Source organism: Aythya fuligula, chromosome 1 (assembly GCF_009819795.1).
Source record: "Aythya fuligula isolate bAytFul2 chromosome 1, bAytFul2.pri, whole genome shotgun sequence".
NCBI lineage: Eukaryota > Metazoa > Chordata > Aves > Anseriformes > Anatidae > Aythya > Aythya fuligula.
The window spans coordinates 152,398,869-152,421,749 of NC_045559.1; the positions used below are offsets into that span (position 1 = coordinate 152,398,869).

The 22,881-nt window shown below is 40.1% G+C and overlaps 1 protein-coding gene across 9 annotated transcripts in view; it reads right to left on the minus strand.

Moving 5' to 3' along the window:
• The window catches only part of MBNL2 (muscleblind like splicing regulator 2), a 106,541-nt gene that overhangs the window by 27,112 nt on the left and 56,548 nt on the right, over positions 1–22,881 (minus strand). For all 9 annotated transcript variants that reach the window (XM_032201865.1, XM_032201902.1, XM_032201882.1 and 6 more), the window contains exons 3-5: positions 4,939–5,103; positions 1,695–1,895; positions 477–740 (exon numbers count right to left, since the gene is read on the minus strand). In XM_032201865.1, coding sequence (XP_032057756.1) covers positions 477–740; positions 1,695–1,895; positions 4,939–5,103 — 630 coding nt within the window. The remainder of the gene's footprint in view (positions 1–476; positions 741–1,694; positions 1,896–4,938; positions 5,104–22,881) is intronic.

Consider the following 22,881-nt stretch of genomic DNA (forward strand, 5'->3'; position numbering starts at 1 on the left):
TGAATGACATCTTGATACAGGTCTCTCTTCTACTACCAACCTCCGAAGCAAAAACCGTCTCTTTGCTTTTCTTCCTTTTCTTCCAAATTTCCACATCTATATATTTCAGAGTTTTCAGAGCTAAACCAGCATATCCACGCCTGTTTTCCAATGGACATTGAACAATTTTATTTCTGTTTGGAAATACGAGGGGCAAATTTAACATATAATCAAGGCAGAGAACAGAAGTGGTATAGAGTGTCATTTGCTTCACTGTCTTGAATAGAAATACAGCATTCAAATACGGGAATGAAGAAAAAGAGCGCTTCCTCCCATCAAGCAATACTAGCAATTTTATCAATTCTTATCTTTTTACCAAAAAAAAAAAAAAAAAGCAAAAGGGAAAAAGAAAGTATAAGCAAACAGCATTAAATTGAAGCAAAATAGGCATCAAAGAGCTTCTGTCAAGAAAAGCAGCCATATATGCCAGCACTTACCATCACAGTCGCAGCTGCCGCAGCTGCCTGGGCTGCCACCGCAGCCTGGTTGGCTTGGTGTTGCGCCGCTTTGATTTTGGCCTGCAAATGTGCAGGAGGGTGAAAATACTTGCATTTCTCCCTCATGCAACGACCTTTTATGTAATCCATACACACGGTTACGGTGTTGTCGTTTGTGTCAATCATTGTGCTGTCTGCCGGATGTGCAAAGCGGCAATCAGTCTCTCCACGCGCACAGTTGCCCCGCTGGAACTCCCTGCACACCTACGTGCAAAACAACACTGGTTGCAACCCGAAACGGCAGGGAGAGCCCATGTCCCCCCAGAAAGGACCATCCCCTTCCCCGGTGAGATCACTGAATCCGATTTAATAAACCCATTATGTTCTTCTGGGAGAGGGAAACGCGTCTATTTTACCCTTGCACATTGGGCTCCTCAGGTAGCTTTGTGGTATGGTGGCTAAACGGACATGGAACAGAAACATTCCCAAATGTCTCTCCTTTTCCTGCTTAGAAAACAGCTGGGAAGGATTCTTACTGAAGAAACTGCCCCTGCTAAACTAGCTGAGACTCACAAAATGTTCAGTCCCTTTCTAACTGTAGTTTATATTCTTGCAACTCCACTGCTATGGATGCAGTTCCTCTTGCTGATACATGAGGTAGAGAGTCTACAAATAAAGCGGACATCCTCCTTAAAAATAATTAAATGAATAGAATGGACAAGCTGATTTTTCTAAGGAGAATATAATAAAATAATAAGAATATAATATAATATAATATAATATAATATAATATAATATAATATAATATAATATAATAATATAATAATATAATAATATAATAATATAATAATATAATAATATAATAATATAATAATATAATAATATAATAATACTGCAGTGACAATGTGCTTGCTAGGTATTTCACCAAAGCATACCTTTACGGTCATGCAAACTTGAGGTTTATTTGAAGAGATGAAGTTTAAGAAAGATGAATCTTCATGTTGATTTCTGTGTGTTAAATTTGAGCAAATGCACTACCTTATAAATGTATTTAATTACCACTGGCTGCAAGTGTAGGAATTCTGTCTAGTTATGATGTCTACACTTTGAGCAACTATATTTGAGCATAGTTTCCAAAATAATGCTTTTTCTCCTCCAGGAGCTTCCCTACAGCCTGACAGAGAATCACATTTCTAGTCATGGTGGTGCCCACAATACCTCCAGTTTATCAGTCCTGAGGAGTTTCTGAGTAGCAGTTGAACCAGGGACTGAAACCGGTGGACTTCCAGGAACAATGACAGGCGGCGTGGGTAGGATCTCGGTCGGGACTAAGCCAACTCCCGGTGTTACTGGCGTTAGGTAAGGAGCAAAGCTAATAGCCGTGTTCGTTCCTATTGTGGGACCCACTGGAAATGTGGGCTGCAAAATGAAAACACAGACCAAGATGAAAAAACCCTTAATCAAGAGCTTATTAGTTGTCTTTTGCATGTTCTCCCTGGCGCCGATTCATTTTCTTAATCAAAGAATTTCAAGCAGCTGGCAAAACACACAGCATATTCTCTTCTTTTAATCACGTAATACATTCCAGCTGCATACTAGGAACTGCACATTGTAGCTCTGCTATTGGAAAAGAGGCTGCCACTGCAAAGGAAGTCCCACTGTGAACCTGAATCTCTATGGAGGTCCAGCTTATATTGCAGGCTTATTTACACATCAAAAAATTGAAATAACAGAACTTTATTGCTTTTCCTCAATACCTACTTTCCTTTGGAAAACAGGCTATTCTTTCAAAGTACCAGATTTCACAGGTGAAGCATTATTACCTATATTAAATCCATATTTCTAGTAAGACTATAGATAATGAACTCTTTGGCATGTAACTTCCATCTTTTTGCATGCTGTATTCAGCCAGCTCCTGCAATTGGAGGAGTTGCTATGGCTCACACATCAAAAAGTCTCACCTTTGCAAATGTTTGTGTGCTCAGCTGTCACCAGTGGCAAGCAGAATAAATATTATAATCTCAGCTGGACACAATATTTAGAAAGCGATTACTCAGACTTAGCTTGAGTTCATCTTACAAAAAAAAAAAGGTTGATTGGAAGGAAAGATAAGGGTCTAAAAATCCGTTTCGTGCCTCCTTAGAGCAAGTCAGTGAAGTCACGACCAGAAGAAAGAGCACTTGTGTAACTCTAAAACCCAGCTCTACCAAGGCAGAATAGTGGGTTTGTCACCACCAGCTCCAAGGGGGGTAGAAGCAGAACATCACCATGGTCAGACCACGGTCATGACTGGAAAGTGATTTAGCTCTGCAGAGCAGATGTTTACTCCAGAGAGTGAAGCCATAATGGTAAATAATTATGATTATAAATGCAAAACTCTGCAGAAACAGTACAAATCTGACATTAACTTAGTCACAAATTAAGTCCCTGAGTAAACTGGCAGCTAGAAATGAACCATGGAATAGCTGAACACTAGAGATGGACTTAGGAAGACTTAAAAACACTTAATGAAAGAAGAAAGTCTTTCTCATCAAGGTGGCCTGCATACCCTTGGTTCCAGAAGGGAAGCCAACACACAAATTATACAGAAAATATGCAAGAGAAAGCACACACGCTAGAAGGTTTACTTCTAGTTTTTGTTTGTTTGTTTGTTCGTTGTTTTTTTACTAAATTATAACTGAGTTTCAGTTAGTACCAAGAAGTTGCTGAGAGCAGCACATTAGCCAAGATAGCCAACTGTATGGAAATGGCATCTATTTGCCCTAGAGCGTTAGAAGTGAATAATGCTCTGTTTTTATCAGAGATCAAAACTGCTCGATATCAAATAGCATGGTTTATATGCCAAGTGTGAGCTAAATTATTTCGAGCATAATAATGAAGATTTATATGAAACAATGGTTCAACTATTTTAGGGACAGTATGTGTTATGTAAAATATAAATACCATCTTTGTATCAGATACAACTTTAAGGATAAATCTACATGTCAAATGACTTCTATGGAATTTTCTTCTACATTTTATCCATTTGGTCAAGGCTGAGTCATCTTAATCAGGCAATTTATGCATGACAGAGAAATAAAACTCTCCACTTTTATCACAGCCATCAGTACAGAAGGCATTACTTCAATGAAATTGTAAAGTTCAAATGATAAAATGAGTGAGTAGTAAAAAGCATGATTTTGCCATTTCCAATTTTTATTCATAATACCAAGAAGTTGAATCTTTTTATTATTCCATGAAAACTTTTTTTGGTGAAAACTTAAGCAGTAGAAAATCAGGAAATACCAAAACACGTCGTGACAATGTATCAAGATACATCTTCCATACATACTGAAAGCTGATAAACATGTACCTGAAACTCAGGGACTTCTGACACCCATTTTTTGCTCATGCCTTCCACCTCACGGCAGATGTTTCAAGTGTAAAACCAGGCATCTGGGGCCAGTTAATGTAGCCAAATACAGATGTCCTAACCTGAGATGCTTATACTTATCTCCTTTGACAGTTCATGGAAAGACAAAGGCACTTAAAAGAAACCAAACCATATAATCTGAATGCAGATTTCTGAAACAAGCCAGGTGAATGGTAATTAGAAGTGCCTATTTCTTTTGATAAACTGTCAAAGGATTTAGGAAGCCCAGCGTAAAATTTGATGCCAATGCTGTATACGCCTCAAGTTAGAGAAAGAAATCTCACTCCAGTGCCTTACAGTGGGCATTCGAATTGAGAAAATATCATACGTGAAAAGTCTTGTTCAGGTTACGTGTCTCTGGAAGTCTGGTGCAATGAAGAGCTGAACTGCAAAGGCAGTCCACAGCAACTGATCATTTTCATGTACAGCCCAAAGTTGCTGCAGGACACTATTTTTATGTCACCTACTGGATTTGAAGTGTTCCAGGTACCATGTGAATTACCTTAAAATAAATCACAGAGTTTGTAGGTGGACGTATCATCAGTTCTTATTCTGGGACACTTCAGATCAGAAGAGAGAGAAAAATCATTACCCTGAATGACATTACCCTTTTTTCCAGGTATTGGGATTAAATACTGCTTGAAGCCACTCAAATTCACAGGCTTCTGAGAGGGGAACTTTGCAATCCTACTCAAATAACTTACTAACAAATTATTGTTATACAACTTTACACCTCCAGAGATATTATAGGTAAAATCCTTGCAAATCTAGACAAAACCTAACAGGAACTGAATGAAGGAAAAAAAAAAAAAAAAAAGAGAGATAAAAAGGAAGTGAGTCTAGGATAAAAAAGGTATCAAATCTCCAGCAACACTCCTTCATCTCTTCAAATGCAAATATAAATGAAAATATTTCTAGCATCTCAGCAGTTCCCTAAATCAACAGATGGTGATTATTTTTATTGGTACCACTTTAGAGAGCTTTTGTGGGTCAATATATTCTTCTACCTTAACTTACTTACCGATAACACCACCAGAGAAATAAACTTACCACTGGCTGTAGTGGTGTTCCTGGAAACATAAACTGCATTTGCTGGGCAAGCATTGCTGCTGCAGTTTTTTGTTGGATTAAGTTGTTCCTGCCATTGATTTCCAGTTGAGTTTTTAAATGTGTTGGTGGATGAAGGTACTTGCAGTTCTCCCTTGTACAACGACCCTGGAAAAAGAAGTCACACTAATTGGTCTATTGCTTTTGATGATAGCTTAATGCCCCGCAGCACAATATTACACCACAAGCTAAGCGAGCAGTAATGAAATGCAGGGTGTTTCCTGGGAACCGTGTAGCAGGCTGGGAGGAGCTGATGGCCTTGAGCTCTGCCTCAGCCCACTACCTCTGACTGATTGTTAAGGGTATTAGCCACGGAAAAGGAGAAAGGCTTTGAAAATTGTTGATGGCACTTTCATTGTTAAGTACAGATCACTGCTGTACAATTAATAGGCTGAGTATTATCCAGGCTGCCTGAATTGCCTCTCATGGTATCTTGGCTTGGGTACCCAGTGTAACCATACCATAAATGTTTTTATGAATTACATTACATTATGAATGATAAATGTAAGCCTCCTTTAAGAGAAATAATTCTTGTAAGTACATTATATTAAAAAATAACTGTGTGGCAACTCTCTGCTTGTGTTCTCTTGTACGTTCATCCTTATTACAGTCCACTGCCTTCTGGCCTCCTGTTTTTATTACATCATATAAAACTTTGCCTCCTGTTTTTATTGCATTGGGTAAAACTTTGAACTCTTTCCATTCAGGTATAAAATAACAGAAGTCGAGTTGGTATTTTTGGAGCCTAAATTCAGTAGAAGTGCATGGGGCTAAATCTGAAGGTGCACAGCAAAAGGAGACAGCCTGAAGACAGGGGTTTTAGATAGCTATGAGATAGTACAGACAACAGAAGCTGGATTATTTTGGAAAGTTGATGGTGGTGGGCAGCCATCCTTGAGGTGATTTGTGTTGGAGGTGACGGGCGTGGAGCACACCTCTACAACAACTGACTACATGTTGGCCAAAAGGTTGGCAGAGCAGCGTAAGAAGTAGATGCATTTTCCCCCAGAAAAGGAAACTGTAGGGTGCACTAGCAGGTCGTGTATCTGCCTCTGCAGCCGCAGGGCTGGACTTGGTGAGATCGGCTCTTTGACAACATGGCTCATAAATTGTCACGAAGTTTTGAGAGCTGTGACCGGAGGACCTAGGGCATTAGTCAAACTCGAAGTGACACACTCAACTTGCAGAAACAAGTTTCCAAATTGAGACCTTTTTTAGAAGTGCTTCTTAAACTTTCCATTCTCTGGTATGAGCACTTTGTAATGCTTTGCCAGGCAGGAATACCCTCCTATAGCCTCGAGAACATTAAGATCCCTGTGAGAGAACATCACACAGCACACACGTACTCGGATGCCGCGTATGTGTTCACGCACACACACTTTTTCCTCCAAAACCCTCTGTATGCTTTGGATGTCCCAGAATGGCAGTATTAATGTCACACTTTTTACTCACACACTGAAACGCTCCTGGTTCCAGCTCTAATCTGCGATAAGGACTTAATAGCTACCTGTGCAGGAGAACATTAAACACGTCTAGGAATGCTCTCCAGCACCGAGGCCAAGGGGAATGCAGACAGCTATTTCCACACCATTAAACCACGGAGAACAGCCCTTACCTGCTGCTAGCACCAGAACAGCCCCTGGATGCTGTGACTGTACTGAATGGCAGAGGCCAAAAGGAGTTCAGGAAAGCTAAAAATTTCAGTCTATAGACAGCTACGCCTCAGTGCCCAGGAACATTACTTGGTGCTCTTTAGACATGCTGGTATAGGTGCAGCCATTTTCAGCTCTTCCTCCTTATTTCCACGAGTCACTAATTCTGAGGGTTTTAATTATGCACCCAAAAGGAAAGTCACTTTGTCAGCTGGCATAAGGAGAACCAGAAGTCGTCACGATTCGCCTTGGACAAAGCAAGAGGCAGGCTCTGCCATTCATGGGGTAATAAGGCCGTCGCCTTTACAATGTTAAATGGGAACATGCTTACCCCTGAGCGCAGCAACGAGCGTGTGCTTTTATGTTGGCTGATGAGGATTTCCTGATTAAGACATTTTTAACTGAGACCTATTTAACCTTAATCTAATTTGTATGTAACCTTAATCTAATTTGTATGTAAATGGTTCATACAGCAAATGTGAAAACGAAAACAGCAAAATAAAATCACGTAAATCTATCTGATGGAAATATCTACCAATGCAAATGAAAGTGATCCTCAATTAGGGAGTAACTTTCAACTGCCATGGCATTTGAAGTACCTCAACTTTGAAGTAAGCCTACAGTGAGCACTCCACTGCCACCTCCCAAAGCACATGGCTAGCATACACCATCGCTTCAAGCTCTGCAAAGCAACCCACAGAGCACAAAAGACTGGTTATTTCAGAAATTTTTCCAAAATAATTCAAGCACATAAAAATTTACTCCATTCTCTGAAGCTATTCATGTTTGTGCTTCATTGACTAGTTTTTTCGAGCTCTTGGTTAGCAATGAACTTGTGTAGCCCCGTCACGCTGCTACAGACGCACTGTAAACAGATCAAGCCTTGTTAAAATGAAATGACCCAAAATAAATGGCAATGGAATGAGCACTGAAAATAGTGAGCAGATGAATCCCGTCCTAGCTACCAAAACAAAATAAATTCTGAGACCCAGTTTCACTTTTTGGACTTTCAGTGGTTGGGGGAAAATGCCTGGAAGCGACTTTTCATTTCTTTGGCGAGAAATGCTCCGTGCCCCTATGAACTGCTGATGGGAACAGTTTCAGAGCAGAACTGGGCTGATTCCCAACAACTGATCAATGCAAGAATGAAAATTCGAACTTGTGGTATCACCTCAGTCAAATGTGACCCTGGATTTTCTGTTTATTGAAATATCAAAACCAAAGTCCAACTGAGATGATAGCAACACACCAACCCAACAGCAGAACAAAGCACTGTGCACGAAGTGCTGGAGTATTCACCTTGTTGGGTCTACAATAAAGGCCTACTTTGGATTCTTGTAGAAAAACTACTGCGGTAGCAGGCCACCTCAAAACAAATACAGAGGCAAAACCAAGTGGTTTGAGTTTAGGGTGCGTGAGTGAGGCCTGGTCCATCTCAGTAGCTCAGGAGCTGCTCCACAGACTGCCTGGTGCACAGCAGCACTAACTGCGTTTGAAGGATGAGGCAGGCAGGCAGCAGGGAAAATCATTGCTTCATACAACTTTTAACCCACTCCCACATATGAGTCAGAGTTCTGAAACAGGGTGTGCAGACAGATTGGTTTGAAACTTGTGCCCTAGAAACTGCTTTCGCCCATGAAGTGAAGGTTATCAACATGCACATCACAAGCAGTTGCTCAGTTCCCATACAAATTCTCTTGAGAAGCTCACTCGCAGTGAGCTGTCTCCCTACCTGTAATTGATAGTAACGATGAATGGATCTCAGATTAAGTTCCCAGTGCTCTGTTACTCCCTCCCCTCATCCAGGAAGCATGGCACCTACCTCTGACCTCTTCATTTTTCTTGCTTGGCTCTCTACAGCTAGCCTAGCTGTACATGACACTTCAGGCAGGTAATGGAAAGTTTCAGCAGAAACACTACTTTTCTACTGCTAATTATGCAGACCGAGGACGTGCTGTGGCTTGTGGCTGGTGTGTGCCAGAGGTTTGTTCCCGTAAGGAAGTGGGAGGCAGAAGGGATGCACATGGGGAGCTGGGAACACAACGGGGCTCAAAGGGCCCAGGTGCAGCAAGGGGCGACTCTGCTTCCATAGGGTCAATGGTCTGGAGAGCAGCTACCTGCCTGGTTTGGTGCCAAACCCACGTCCCTTAATGAGCTGTGGCACACCACCGACTTCTTCTGAAATCAATAGATTTCCCTAAAAAGACCAATATGTAGTTTGCCGAAAACCAGTGGCACAAAACAGCCCAGAGACTGGAGTATATTAAAAAGCCAGGAATTACAATTTCAAAATAAGCAAAAAGAAGTGAGTGCAGAAGTAAACCACCTTAACCGTGCATATTAAAATACTGAGAACCCATTTCCTGACTGCAGATTGTATAGCCACATCTCTTTATTTAATATTTTATAAATCCACAGCGTTTTTCAGTATTTTACCATTGCTTTAATGGTAACAACAATAATAATAATTCATCCAGGCCCGGGCTGGGAATTGCCTATGCATAATAATGAGTTAGTTTTTACCTACTAAAATTACCTTTATCTCTCGTAAAAATAAGATGCTTGAATTTTATTATATATATATATAAACAAAATAATGTGTTGCTTATCTTTTAAGCTGAGAGTCAACTAATGCATCCACAAGCATTTTGCTCACCTACTGAAGGCTGCTTTTAAGGCAGGGGTCAATGCATATTTTTAGCATGCTTAGCATAAAAGCCCAGTAGTGAATGGAACAGCCCCAATCTGTACAGTCAGTCCAGAACTCCTGTGAGGTGCTTTTCTGCATCATTTTTTTGTTTGTTTGTTTTTCTAAAGCAGGGGCTAATTCAGGTTGGAATGAATTTTGAGAGGCCCCCAGTCAAAGCTGCTCAGAGCAGGGTCAGCCCTGAGGTCAGACCAGTCAGGTCTTGAAAATCTCCATGGATGGAGCCTGCACAACCCCTCTGAGCATCCCGCTCAACTTCCTCAAGATGAGGAAGTTTCTCCTTGCTTTCATCCCGAACCTGACGTGTTTTGGCTTACGTTGAGTGTCCTGCATCCTGCCACCATGCATGGCTGTAAGGAGCTGGGCTGCACCTTCTGGACACCCCCTTGGTGGTCGTCAGGGCTGCTCTACCAGGAGGAGCATCATTACACATTCAATATGTTTAGAAGACAGACTGCCTGATGAGGAGCAGAAATGGGGAGGCCTACTTCTTTGCAGATCCCTTGTTCCCATCCCTCTCCCCAAGGTATGTCCAGTTACCCCCACATCAGCTCTCTGTAAGCTCCCAGATTCCTTCTGTACCCCACGTCCATCCCTCCCTTTTTCCTCCCTTCCCACAGCACCCTCCCACCTCTCCTGGCTGCAGACTGGCACACAGGTCACGCAATAAATATAACTTGCTCCAGCTGCGCATGTCCTAAACAGCCAGCCAAAATGTGCATGTGGCTGGCAGGCCACACTCGTGAGCAGCAGCTCAGTTTATGCTGTAGCCTTTTCCTTAGCGGGGCAGTAATTTGGATCTCTGTCTTCCACCCAGACACAGATTTTTTGTGAGAACTCTTTCACATCAAGTGATACGTCTTTGAGACGTCTGTTTCTAGTAAAGTGGCCTGAAATTGGCCAGGGTGTTCAAAAGTTATTGGGGTGCAAAGCTGACACTGACAAAAATACAGAGAGTGCAGTTATGCCAAATCTGCTTCCTTAAGAAAATGAGTTCAAACTAACAAATGCAGATGAAATTGTGTGATCTCTGAGGATTAAATATGCAACTTTAAGAAAAAAAAATGTTTATGACATTCAAGACGAATAGTTTTAGAAGACATTTGAGCAACTGGTTTTACAAAGGTCAAAAAAATTTCTGGTTTCCAGCTAGACACTTATCGATCCCAACATTTCCTGGAGTTAGAAAAACAACACACACAAACAAAAAATCAACAAAATCAACCAACCAAAAAAACCCTCCTGATGCTACAATCACCTCTCCAACAGAAATAAATAAATAAATCTGTAATTCCATATCATACAGCTTCAGCAAACTTTCCACATGCTTGTAAAGACCAGATCAAACTCTAATATACTCTATGCATTTGCAACTGTGGGCATGCCAGTCAACAAGACATCACCTGCTCTTGATATTGATATTAGATACCTGAAGATATTACATGCTGTTCAGAGCTTGGCTGAGTAAGAGCTATCACTGGCCCCTGTCTGGGATGGTGGCAGCACACGGCAAGAATAGCCACAGAGACAGCAATGTCAGCAGCTGTGGAGGTACCTATGCCATAAATACTTCTCTGGAAGAGTTTCTGGTGACAACTCTTCTTTTCCTTTGGGATTCTTCTTCAGCAACCCCTTGGCAAATTCTGGTTGGGAATGAGTATGTCCTCACCCAATAAATTTAACAATTTCACCATTGCATAAATAAGGAAGTTGTCATTTAAATGATCTTGGGCTCTGTAGGGCCAAAAAACAGACCCGGTAAATATGAGGGCAGGGTATTTTTAGATGACCAAAATACAGGGGCTTATGCTCCTGTCCACAGACAGTGACACTATCTCTACCATCCGAAAACATTCAGTTCGAATGCTATTTTTCAAATGCAGAAATACCAAAAAGGAATACAAATTAAAAAAAAAAAAAAAAAAAAAAAACACAACAACAACAACAACAACAAAGCAAAACAAAAGTGAGGACTGTATATTCATTGAGGTATGCAGAGAAGGATGATTCCTCTTGTTCTCTCGGACTTGCATTTCCTTATTTCCCCTTATATGATTTCTACATGAGAGCTCAAATACCAACAGCTCATTCAACACTCAAGATCAAGTCAAAATCCTAGACTTCAGTTTGGGCTGAGTTAAAAACTATTTTCCATCCAGCATTACAATGTTGGGATTCAATTCTCTTGTGCAGCTCTAGCTGCTTCCCAAGTTCTCACAGAAATTAAAAAAAGCAGACACCTCATTAAAGAATTCCCTTTTTATCTGCTGTGAATACATACCACCTCACGCAATCTATAGGACTATACATGCCTGCAGAGTTAAGCCTATGTGCAAGGACTTAGGGGATTTAGTTAAGCCTTGGGAGTGACTAGTCATTGATTTTTAAAGATATAACTTAGCATTTTATTTATTCATCAATGTATATAAAAAAGCTTCAAATGATTTTTGAATTTTGCATTTCATATTGGAAGCATGTTGACTTGCAAATATGCATGCTTATGAAAACATGATTCCTATAGCCTAAGTAGAATTGTATCTAATTTTCTACAGAAGGTGGAAATTGGCATAAAATCTTGTATTTTGAAAACGAGACATAAGTGAACTATCTGAGAGAAAGAAAAAAAATTTAAAAGGCCAAACTGTACTAGTAACAGTCAAATGAAGCTTCTGATAGGGAGTTCAAACACCTGAAAATTTACTTGTTGCCAATACACCTTAGGACAAGAATAAAATTTATTTCAAAAGAAACAAAACTAAACAACAACAACAGAAAAGCATCTCATATATCACACCTAAAATATCACAGCTGTTTGATCTGCCCCCCCCCAAAAAAAAAAATCAAAATTTTGAAGAGAAATTAATTCCTTATTTCTAAAGCTACCTTGCAAGTCCACCCACCAAAGTTAGTGAGTGTGCATACATATTTATATGCACCTACACATATCCACTTTAAGAAAAAATAGAAGGCAAATTCAGCTTCTGACTTGAAAGTAGAAAAGGAATGAATGTAAAAAAATCTCAGGTGACTTTAGCTTGATTCATTTTCCAACAAGCAAAGAAAACCCATTAGCTACTCTTCTAATTATTTCAATTATTTGTATGAAACTAAAAGCGGGTAGAATAAAAATGATTGTTTTATTCATAAAGAGCTAGAACTGCCTGTAACTGACATAAAAAAAAAAAAAAAAAAAAAAAATTGAAGAAAAATTGAGGTCTTATAAAAAGATGGAATGTCTAAATGATGTAAGAGTCCTAACACTGAAGACTTAATAGGAGATATTTATTTAAATGGAAAAAGACAAAATGTTCTACTGGAGAGCACATTTGCAATGCACAAAGAGCTCTGAGTCTCTCAAGATGCTCTTTCAAACACATGTTGAGAAGGATGGCTACAGAGAATGGTTTAATAATTTGCCTTGCAATATCAAGGGAATTGTACTCAATATTAAATTGTTCAGACGCGTATGAAATTGTAAGTCGCTTGACAAACATCCTTGAGATTAACAAATAAGACAAAGAAAATTCAGACAAAGAAACAACAGTTTACATTGATAACATTCTATCTCTGTATTTACTGGCTCAAACATGAATTGAGAATAATCAGGAAATAAAGATTATTTCTTCCCCAATTACATAGACTCTTTTTTTTTTTTTTTTGCCCTCCTTGATTTCCCCCCTTCATTGGCACTCAAAATCTAAACCAGTTATTTTTACCTCAGCTTCATGCTTGGCTACCAGCACTGATGAATATATCACAGGCAACTGTGGACAAGCCTTGAAATTCATCTTCACTCTAATGCACGTAGGCAATGTCCACGGAATAAAGACAAGCCAATGTGCAGTACAGGGAAAACTACTGAACCAACATCAAAGAAGCAGATGGAAGCGTAACTTTGTTTAGTTAAAATTCCCCTGATGTATTGCTTTTAGTATATCGGTGGTAAGGCTCTTCACAGGATACGAAGCCACCTTGTGTGGGGCTCTTTTCGAAGGCCCTAAACCTTTACAGAGCCTCGGTATCTGCTGAGCAGAGAGCATTACACGCACGTAACTGATGACTGGGCAGTTCCAGTGCACCCACTCATTACAAAGATCGACTGTTTTTCAGACAGAAAAGAACTGTATAAATCCTGGGTGGGACCGCATGGCAATTCAGGGTGACGTGGATTTTTTTGCTGGCAAACGACGTGCTCCACTATTAAGTTCAACTTGACTGAACTGAAAAAGAAGATAGCTGAAAATCTCAGGAAGAGGTGATTTTCTTCAACTTTTCTCACTATCTCCAGAGCAGAAACAAATAGCTGTTGCAGAAGTAAAGCCAGTAAAGAAAGACAAGTTGTTTGACTGCAGATCATCAGGCAAGAGAAAAGGCAATAGAGGCGTAGAGAAGACGAGCATATATCATGTTCTGACCAAGCAAGAAAATGAGCACGGCATGGCGCCACTCCCTGACAGACCTCCTTCCTCACCTCCTTTACAATCCGCATAAAAGCTTTCAAACAGACGTATGCTTACTTTAACACAACCCTGCTCATATGAACAGGAGTGAGTTTAAACTCCAAGCTGTGCTTTACCTCAGTGTGGAAACACCATTTGGCAGTGAAAATGCAGGCAAAGGTAACTGCAGTACTGACAGCTATCGCCCTGAGACACCTTATTTTTCTCTCAGTGGCCTGTGGAGGAAAGACAAAATGTCTTCAACATTTATACATGTCTTTTGCCATAACCAGGTTAGAAAAGAAAGAGCGAGCTGTCAGTAGCGAGAACAGGGCTTTGCCGTCGGGATGTCTGCAAGCCTCAACAACATAGTAAGGATCTTAACATGCCTCAGAAAAAGCCATAAAGGCAACTATATGGCATTTGAAAGGAGCAGGAGACGTACGTCAGCAATGAGGAGCGACCTGAGACCAGACCACACCAAAATGGGGGGGAGAGCGCTGTAAAACCAACCACCTTAGTCACGTACAGTGAGTCACCTGTCCAAGGGAACCTTGAGACGATGTTTCATTTGGCAGTTGCAGTGAATCACAGAGGTTTGGAAAAGGCACATCAGTGTGATTTGGCTCCTACGTACCAGGGGAGTCTGCTGAAGGATGGGCCCATTGTATATGGAGCAGGCAACAACCTCGGCCACAAAGGTTTCACAGCCCCCAGCTCTCAAACCAAGTGACTCCACGGGACCATAAAGCGAGCTGCTAGGTGGGTGACCACAACACACAAAGCTTCTGTGAAGATACAACACACAAAGCTTCTCTTCCCTTGGGGATTTCATGCTTTCTTGGCTGATCGCTCTACAAACAAAAGGAAAAACCTACGGCCTAGTTAAATATACAGATAGCCTAGGACACATTACATAATCACAGAGGTGAAAAGTACACTATCTTGTCCCTGTGCAGAAGGCAGAGTGTTTACCAGCCCTTAATGACAGTGCAGGAACCACAGCTGTGTTATTAATAAATCATAGGCTTCGCTCCTGGGATGCACCAGCGAGGCTGGAACCTGACACAAGTTCCCAGTGCATTGGAAAGCTGCTGAAAACACACTGAAATTTCTTGGTGTTTTAGAAACACCATGTATTTGTATTAAAAAGCACAGATTAAAGAGAAGAAAAAAAAAAAAACTCCTAAATTGAAAGGGAAATATACTTGCATTTCCAAAAAAGAATCACACATAAAATCCCTCATACTATCCATCACCACTTGAAAAGCCACAAACAAATAATCAAGGTGAGATTAAAAGCCACTGTACTCTGTAGGACTGCTTGTAGAGAACAACTTCCACCAAGTGTGCCTGACCTGAATAGCAGAAGGTAAGCAGGCACCTTTCCTAGCCTTTGCCATACCCGGTCTATAATCCTTTTCTTCTGGGAGCTGGCTTTCTTAACATCAGCGATAAATTTCTAGCTTCTCTTGAAGTTTGGCACACCTCAGATTTCCTTGTTTAGGGAATGGAGAAACCAGCACTACTAGCAGGAAGGGTAATAAGATCCCTTCCCCTGAAGCAGCAGGGCGCGAGCGTTATTAATGTGAATTACCGAGAGAATCAACACTCCAGACCAGCTTAAATATCAGGGGGAGAGGGTAGCAGGAGGTCTAGAAACTCAAGCAAGAGGCAAGAATGAACCCCTGACATCCCGGTAACTGAAACAACAACAAATCTTTTATTTTTGTTATAGGGCTCTTTGTCCTCTCCACTCTGTTTCTTCTTTAGGAAACTTCCAGAAGACCTAACAAAGCCTAGCAAGAAGTGGAAAGCAGTTGCATTTATCTCAAATGGTAGCTTACAGAATTAGGAGCTAAATCATGGTTATGAGAAAAGATAAGACATATTAGGATGTCTTATTACCTTATTTGAATGCTATATTCATCTAAGTACCAGAATATGTGATTGTGGTCTTGAGAGTGCTTATAACTCCTCAATGCTCTGTTGAAGGAGCAGATAATTACTCTTTTCCTTAAGACAGATTCGACTAAATAAAATTCTAGGTTAATCTCACATTAAAATATTGCCTGTAGGTTTTCCAAAGCATATATCCATGGCTCTTAGAGGAACGTACACACTATGTACCAATTATTGTACTGCAACTACATTGCCAGTGTACACTGATGTCGACGGCGAGTTACTTCATCAGTGTCACGAGCAGATGTGGCAATACCAACCTCAATTACATGATCACATCTTTTTTACACAGCCTTCTTTCCCATACAGTGAATAGGGAGTCAAATAATGTTTATATATGATTCACATTCATCTCTCCCTTGTCCTGAATGCAATATATCCACTTCCTTTTGGGCCTACCCATAGGGCTGGCCCTAGAGGATCGCTTTATGAATGGCTCTGTTAAAATTATTAATGGGTTTCTTGGTCTCCTTGTGAGATTAGACAGCATTACTCCCACTCTACACAGAACAAACTGAGACCAAATATGGTTAAAACGCTGAGAAATGTCTGCGGTTTTTGGCTGCGGATCTCTGTCCTCCCTTTGCTTTGCAGTTGCGCCCACTTGGCACGTACAGGTGGCTTCAGCAGACTCCTACGGCTCTTGATTTTTTGGAGTCCTACTCCAATTTTTGGAGTCCAATCCCACTTTTGGGGTGTCACTCCCCATCCTCCAGAGGAGCAGTGAACTGGCCTCGCTTCTTTCCTGTCTCATGTGCTTGTGTTTTTTATGTCCGTGCTTTTCCTTTGCTCCACACAAGGAGGGCAAACATGGGGAACACCGAGAAGAGACAGAGCAAACACAGAGACAGTTGTGTTTGAAGCACGCTCAGAGTCTGTCTGATCTGGATACCAACCCGTACAAAGCCTCTGCTAGGCATACATAAAAAGCGAGTTTTCACACTTGCAAAATAACCAGATTTGGGTGAAATTTCACAAAAATAGCATAAGGCAAATATTACTGGTATCAGAACAACCCTTCTGCTGAGAGATCTCATGTTTCAGCTGTAAGCAATGGGAAATCAATTTTATTATTGAACTAGTTTTAAGAAACACTTAAAAAGGAAAAACAAGGTATTTACCTCTCAGCTGTTTCTCAAAAATGGTTGAAGTGTTTCACCAAAACTGTAAATAAACACTGAGTCAGCTAATGTTTCAGCCCAGGTGATTGCATTCTGACTTACAATCCTCAGAAAAGGAGGATATTATATCCTCGGGAGGATATTATATGGAAAATGGTGGGTAAGATTAAATCCAGGTGATGACAACGGCACAGCGTTGGTAATAAAACACTCATACGTGCTTCATTAACACACCCAACTGAAGGCTAATGATTGCACGCGCTCCAAGCACTTCTGAGAAATAAAATTATTTAAACGTGACTGTAAACAAAACATTTGGTAACATTTAAAAAGTTTAAAAGGACCATTTGTCTAGAAATGCTTTAATGCAAGTAGCCATTACACATCTCAGCTAATGCATTGCATTGACAGAATAATGAGTTGCCAACCAGTGTTTTGAAGAATATAATGCCTTTAAGCATGTAAGCACCATTCCAGTGCAAACTTTCTGATATATTTTAAGTTCCATCTAAATTTATCGCGTACTGGTGTATAAAGTCTTCCCAGTGTGAAAGCAAATGATCTATGCAGCAAGAACTTCATGACCATTTGACTTAAACAAGGACTTTTCTGAGTTTTCTTCAACATTTTGTAGATGGCACCTTCACACCCTAACTCTCAACACATAAAAGCAGTTCAACAAGTATCGACAGGCTGTATTAGGAGATCTGCCAGGATAAATGGATAAATGGATAGATGAATGGATAAATGGATAAATGAACCACCTTAGTGACTTGCTCTTCCTTCCCCTTAACGTTTCTACAGGAGACAAGCAGGTTCTCCGTGTGAAGGTGGCAAACTGACAGCTTTCAGTGTCTTCTTCGTGGAAGCCCTCACAGTTTTGCTCCACTCTCATCTGCTTCTCGGTAGAAACTACCATAGGATCTGAAGTACTGTTTTCCAAAGAGGAAATCAGAGGACCACATAATTTATGAATTTCCTTTGTGAGTAAAGTGTTTCCACTGTCTGCACTGTATCTGAGCAGCAGTCCAAAGGCAAAGACTCCCATCAAATATCTTTTTGTCAAAATGTTCCCCTTTGGGTGCCAAGGAGGAAGAGACAGGATGCAGTCCAAAACGGGAGGGGCAGCCAAGGCTTCTGTCACTGTTCTTTATGCCAAAGTGGTAATAATGACCAAAAGAGAAACTCCAGGTGAAGATCACACTGCCTGTCATTGACCGGCCTTCTCCCCCTTCTGCTCTTGGGCAGCAGTGAAGAGATCAGAAGTACCAAGAACTTTCCCCTCTGGATCAGCAAGGAGAAGACAACAGCCAAGGACCTAAAACTGCACACAGAGCTTAACAAGTTGTCCGTCCCACCACCTGGCCTCATGGCATGGCCAACCCATGTTTTTCTCATTTGCTGAAGAATCATTCATCACAGCTACATTGTGGTCAGAAAGGACTGCAGCTTAAATACTCCTTATAAATGTCGAAAGGCTGAAGAACACATTAAACTAAAACTCCACAAACCAAAACAAAGTTTTATGGTGGAAAAAATACATAGTGATCTCATGTTTTTCACAAAAGTTGTTCTTTCAAAGCCAGGAACCATGAAGTACTTGTTTCTGTTTTCTATTTTTATTTGTCTGATACGCACATCATAAAGTGATTAAAATTGCTATAGCACTTCAAATTAGATCTGAAGGGCACCCCAGTTAAAATGTAGTATGGTATGAAATGTTAATCATAATTGAAACAATCACAATTCAGATTTTTCACAAAGCCTTTGAAATTGCAAACAGTCTGGAAAAGAAGTATTTAGATGGCTAAATCAGTGTTTTTTCCCACCCTGCTGCTTTCCGGTGAAGAAAAATTGTGATGGATGAGTACCATTCATCAGGAGAAATAGCCAAAATATGAGATCACTAACCAGCAGCTAGACAGGGTTTAACCAACTCCTTTGTTTAATCACTGGGGATTCAATGTCTGGATGGAAAGAAGGAGTGAGGGAGTTTGGACAATTCAATGAATTTAACACTAGCATATTAAAAAAATAAAAGGTTTTAACCAGTCTGTACCACCCAGCAACATCTTATTGTAGTTTCCCAGAGCAGCATAGAGACAACTCTCTCAAAAAATAGTGACTCTGTGATGGTTGGCATATGTAGCACTGAGAAATTTTTGCCATGTTAGGATGGCAAAGACTATAGTCAGGCTTTCCTTGGCAAATGTAAAAGAAAACTATGCCCAAAAGATATAGCTCCTGATACAAACAGTCATTTACCTCCTACCAGTCATTCACAAGGCAGACTACAAAATGTCACTCACTATTCAATCCATACATTATACTACTCAGCAAATAAATAAAACAATGAAAGAAAAAAGAAAAGTTGACTTTCACATATATTTTCACATCTTCAAGCCAGTTGTAATGGGACATAAATTGATTAAAGGGCTAAGTGGCAGGATATCCATACATACAGTATGAAAACTTAAAAATCATTAGGAATTCTCTGGAAGACTCAGAAGGCAACCAAAGGCAAAGCTCTGTCCCCAACCAAAAGTCAGACAGATAACAAGCACACAGGGAAAAGGTGTGGGTGGTTGGAAGGACTGCACTCATCTTCCCTTATCTGTAGGCAGGCCATATACTGCAGGGTATGTGGATTGTGTATAGGCAGAGCAACTCCATACAGAACGTAAGATTTTTATAAGGGTGCCTCCATACCTTTAAAGACATGGGCTTTGAAAAAGAGATTGCTTTGGGGATGAGTTGACTATGAATGCCATCAATAGCTTTATAATTATTTAATTCTATCTGTTTTTGTAGATTTTTAGACCCCTTATTGCAGACTGATTAGAAATATCTTGCTTTCCTACAGCAGGTCAAGTGGAATATAGTAAATAATCTCCATCTTCCTTGGCAAATAATGTCATCAGAAAGTAGCAAACTGCTAATGCGGAAAATGTCTTTTAATGAAGTTTAAATAGACACTAAGAATACACCAATGCTGTTAACATTTTTATAGAAAATTGTCTCCTCCAGTAGACGTCACGAGGCTTTTTATGTATTTCACTTTACCATCCCACACTGAAACTCCAGTGTTTCATCAGTAAGTATTTATCGGAGTTCTCAGCAATGTTAGTCCCAGACTCGAAGTTTCAGTGAATAGAGAATTCCAAATGAGCTATAAATGTCAACTCTGGTTTGAGAAGAAGAAATGTGGTGAATTTTAAAGGTATTGAGGCCTCAATAGAAGGTTCATCGTATGCGCAGCCACTCACCATACTGTAGACCACACTTTATTAGTTTTCCCATGCTGTAATCCTGAGAACAATGAACCAGAAACAGCAAAAAATGGGGATGCACGCCTGAAGGATTTCCTTGGCTGGTTGTATTTAACAAATAAGAGTTCAGTTTTAACTAGTTAAGGGACATTTGCTTAGCATATCATAGCAAAACCGAAGAAAAGGTAAGAGCTATGAAAAACCTTCTCAAGCATCAAACAGAAATGAAACAAACTTATAAATAGAGTTGCCTGCAAGCAAACAATTTCTGGAATGTACTGGGGAAAGCAAAGGAAAATCCCACAACAAAAGAGATTGCAAAAGCCAACCCAGTTTAACAAGTGGAATGACCAGTTTGGAGACTACAGGGAAACAATGCAAAAACTCAGGCACGTTATACAAAGGATTTTTCTCAGCATTTACCAAACAAAACCCCAGCATAAAGACCAATCATGAGGTAATTAAATATGGCGCTTTAGAAACACAAAGCCTTTGAGAGTCGTTAACTACTCATGAAATATTAGAATTAATGAGAAACTGAAGGTGTCTCAGAGTAAAGCCGAACAATTTCAGATAGATTTTAATATATTCAACTTGCTGTGAGCAAGTGAGTGAAATTAGACCAGAATCCTAAACAAACTGTGCTGGATTGCAGTCGGGAAATGTTAAGCTACTTGAGTACCAGACAACATGTTATATATCATCAAACAGCTGTCTGCCAATTTATCATGTACCACTTGTAGACACACAAAGAGCTGATAACACTATGAAGGCCTCTAAAAACATGGCTCTAATGCTCTAAATCTACCTTTTATGACTGCTATTAAAAACAAACTCACACAAACACAACAAGACCCTAGATTTCTAATGAAGTGTTCTTCTGATCTCTCTGACTGCAGCTAAGAGGGCAACTACAGCCTCGCTGTGATGGAAACGTGATGGTTGTCACTGCTCTCCAACAGTCTAAAAATCCTTAACATTGCTAGGGGAGTAAGGGTAAATGAGCATTTGCCTGTCTGGGAATGGCCCAAGCCGACACCATGGCTTGTCGATCCAAGCAGGGAGCTGCCTACAGAGGCTGTGTGAGTGCCTGAGCTGATGGCTACCACACCACGCTCCATAGCAATATTCAGCGCCCCCAGTTTCCATTCCCTTTTCCCAATCGGACTGGGTTGGCTGTGAGTAGCTGTACCATGAGATGTGGGATTGCTGGTGCTGCCTAAAGGCCAGTGCCCATTGCTGAGGTCCCAACAGAAAAGACAGCAGAGAACCCAACCCAACCCAATTTAATGGTCTTCAGATAAATACCATCTTCCATTTGGAAAAGTAATATACACAAAATAAACTGCATCTGATTTTTTTTTTTAATTTATTATTATTTTTGCTCATGTTCACTAATAGTTTAGGGGCTAACACTAGTATTTGTACATCTCTCTAGCTGCCCTAAATAAATGCGTGTTCCAGAAGTTTAAATTTTTCTTTGTTTAAAGCTAAAACAAACATGCTGGCATTCCTTAAGATCAAAGTCCTTCAAGGAGAGTGGAGTCAGATAAAAATATATTGCTTGTTGGCTAGTTCACCATTGCTGGAGAAGGGAAAACTGGTGTTCCAAGTATTCCTAAATACTGCTAGGACATATTTAGGACAGATATTCAGCCAGCTTTAACTAACTCCTGAGCAACAAGTCAACAAAGCCCAGTAGATGTAAATGCTCTGCCAATATAAAATTTAAAAATACGGGTCAAGGTTCTCAAACTTTCTAGATCCCTTTAAAAACTTAAAAAGAGTGTACAGTTAGAAGGTGAATGCATCAAATGGCAAAATTAAAAAAAAAAAAAAAGTGAAACAGTAACCTCAGGGAAAATAATTAAATCAGATTACAGCACATTTAATTATAAAATCAGTTCTGATGATCAATTTACTAAGTGGGCAAAAGCACAGTAAAAGTAAATTAAGAGTCTACCTTTGATGTCCAAATGCAGAATTTGGTTGAAAATACTGTGAATTCAAATCCCAAAACGAAGAAAACAGGAAAGCTTTCACCTTTACATATGACCATGTAAGCAGGTAGGATTAATTAATGCCCAGGAATCTTTGAAGACCTCAGTATGAGGTGAACCTTGTAAGCCTATCATCATTAGTCCACTGTCATTAATAACAGTATTTCTATGATTCCCAGCCAAGTCTGGGCTCCCTGAAGCATGCCACAACACTGTTACTGACTTCAGTGGCACATGAAGCACTAAAGAAACAAGCACAGTGAGGCGATTGATTTAAAAACAAAAACCTAACTTTTTATTATGCTATGTATTCAAAGGAATAAAATATTCCTTTGGATCAAAATGAATTACTGATAAAATATAGAGATTTCAAAAATAATGTATGCAAAGTTGTAGTAAGTCTCTTAAATTTAGCATCTACAGTTTTGATACGATATTATGGAATTTGGAAAACTCTCCAGTTCTTCCCTATTTCCTTTCCAGAGCAGTGGCAACAACAGCTACCAAGTCTTGGGCAGATTTTTTTCCCATCTGGCACCCTTTTCTTCCCTCTACAGTGCAAGCTGGGACAGTTTCCTTCTTTGCCTGCTGTTGGAGTCCTCTGGCTATTCTTCTCCTCAAATATGCAGACTTTCTGCAAGTTGCAAACTTCATTGCAACACATGACGACTGACTCTGCATTCTGCAGAAGGTTACAATTAGGAACACTTCTGCAATTACTTAGATGAGCTGTTGT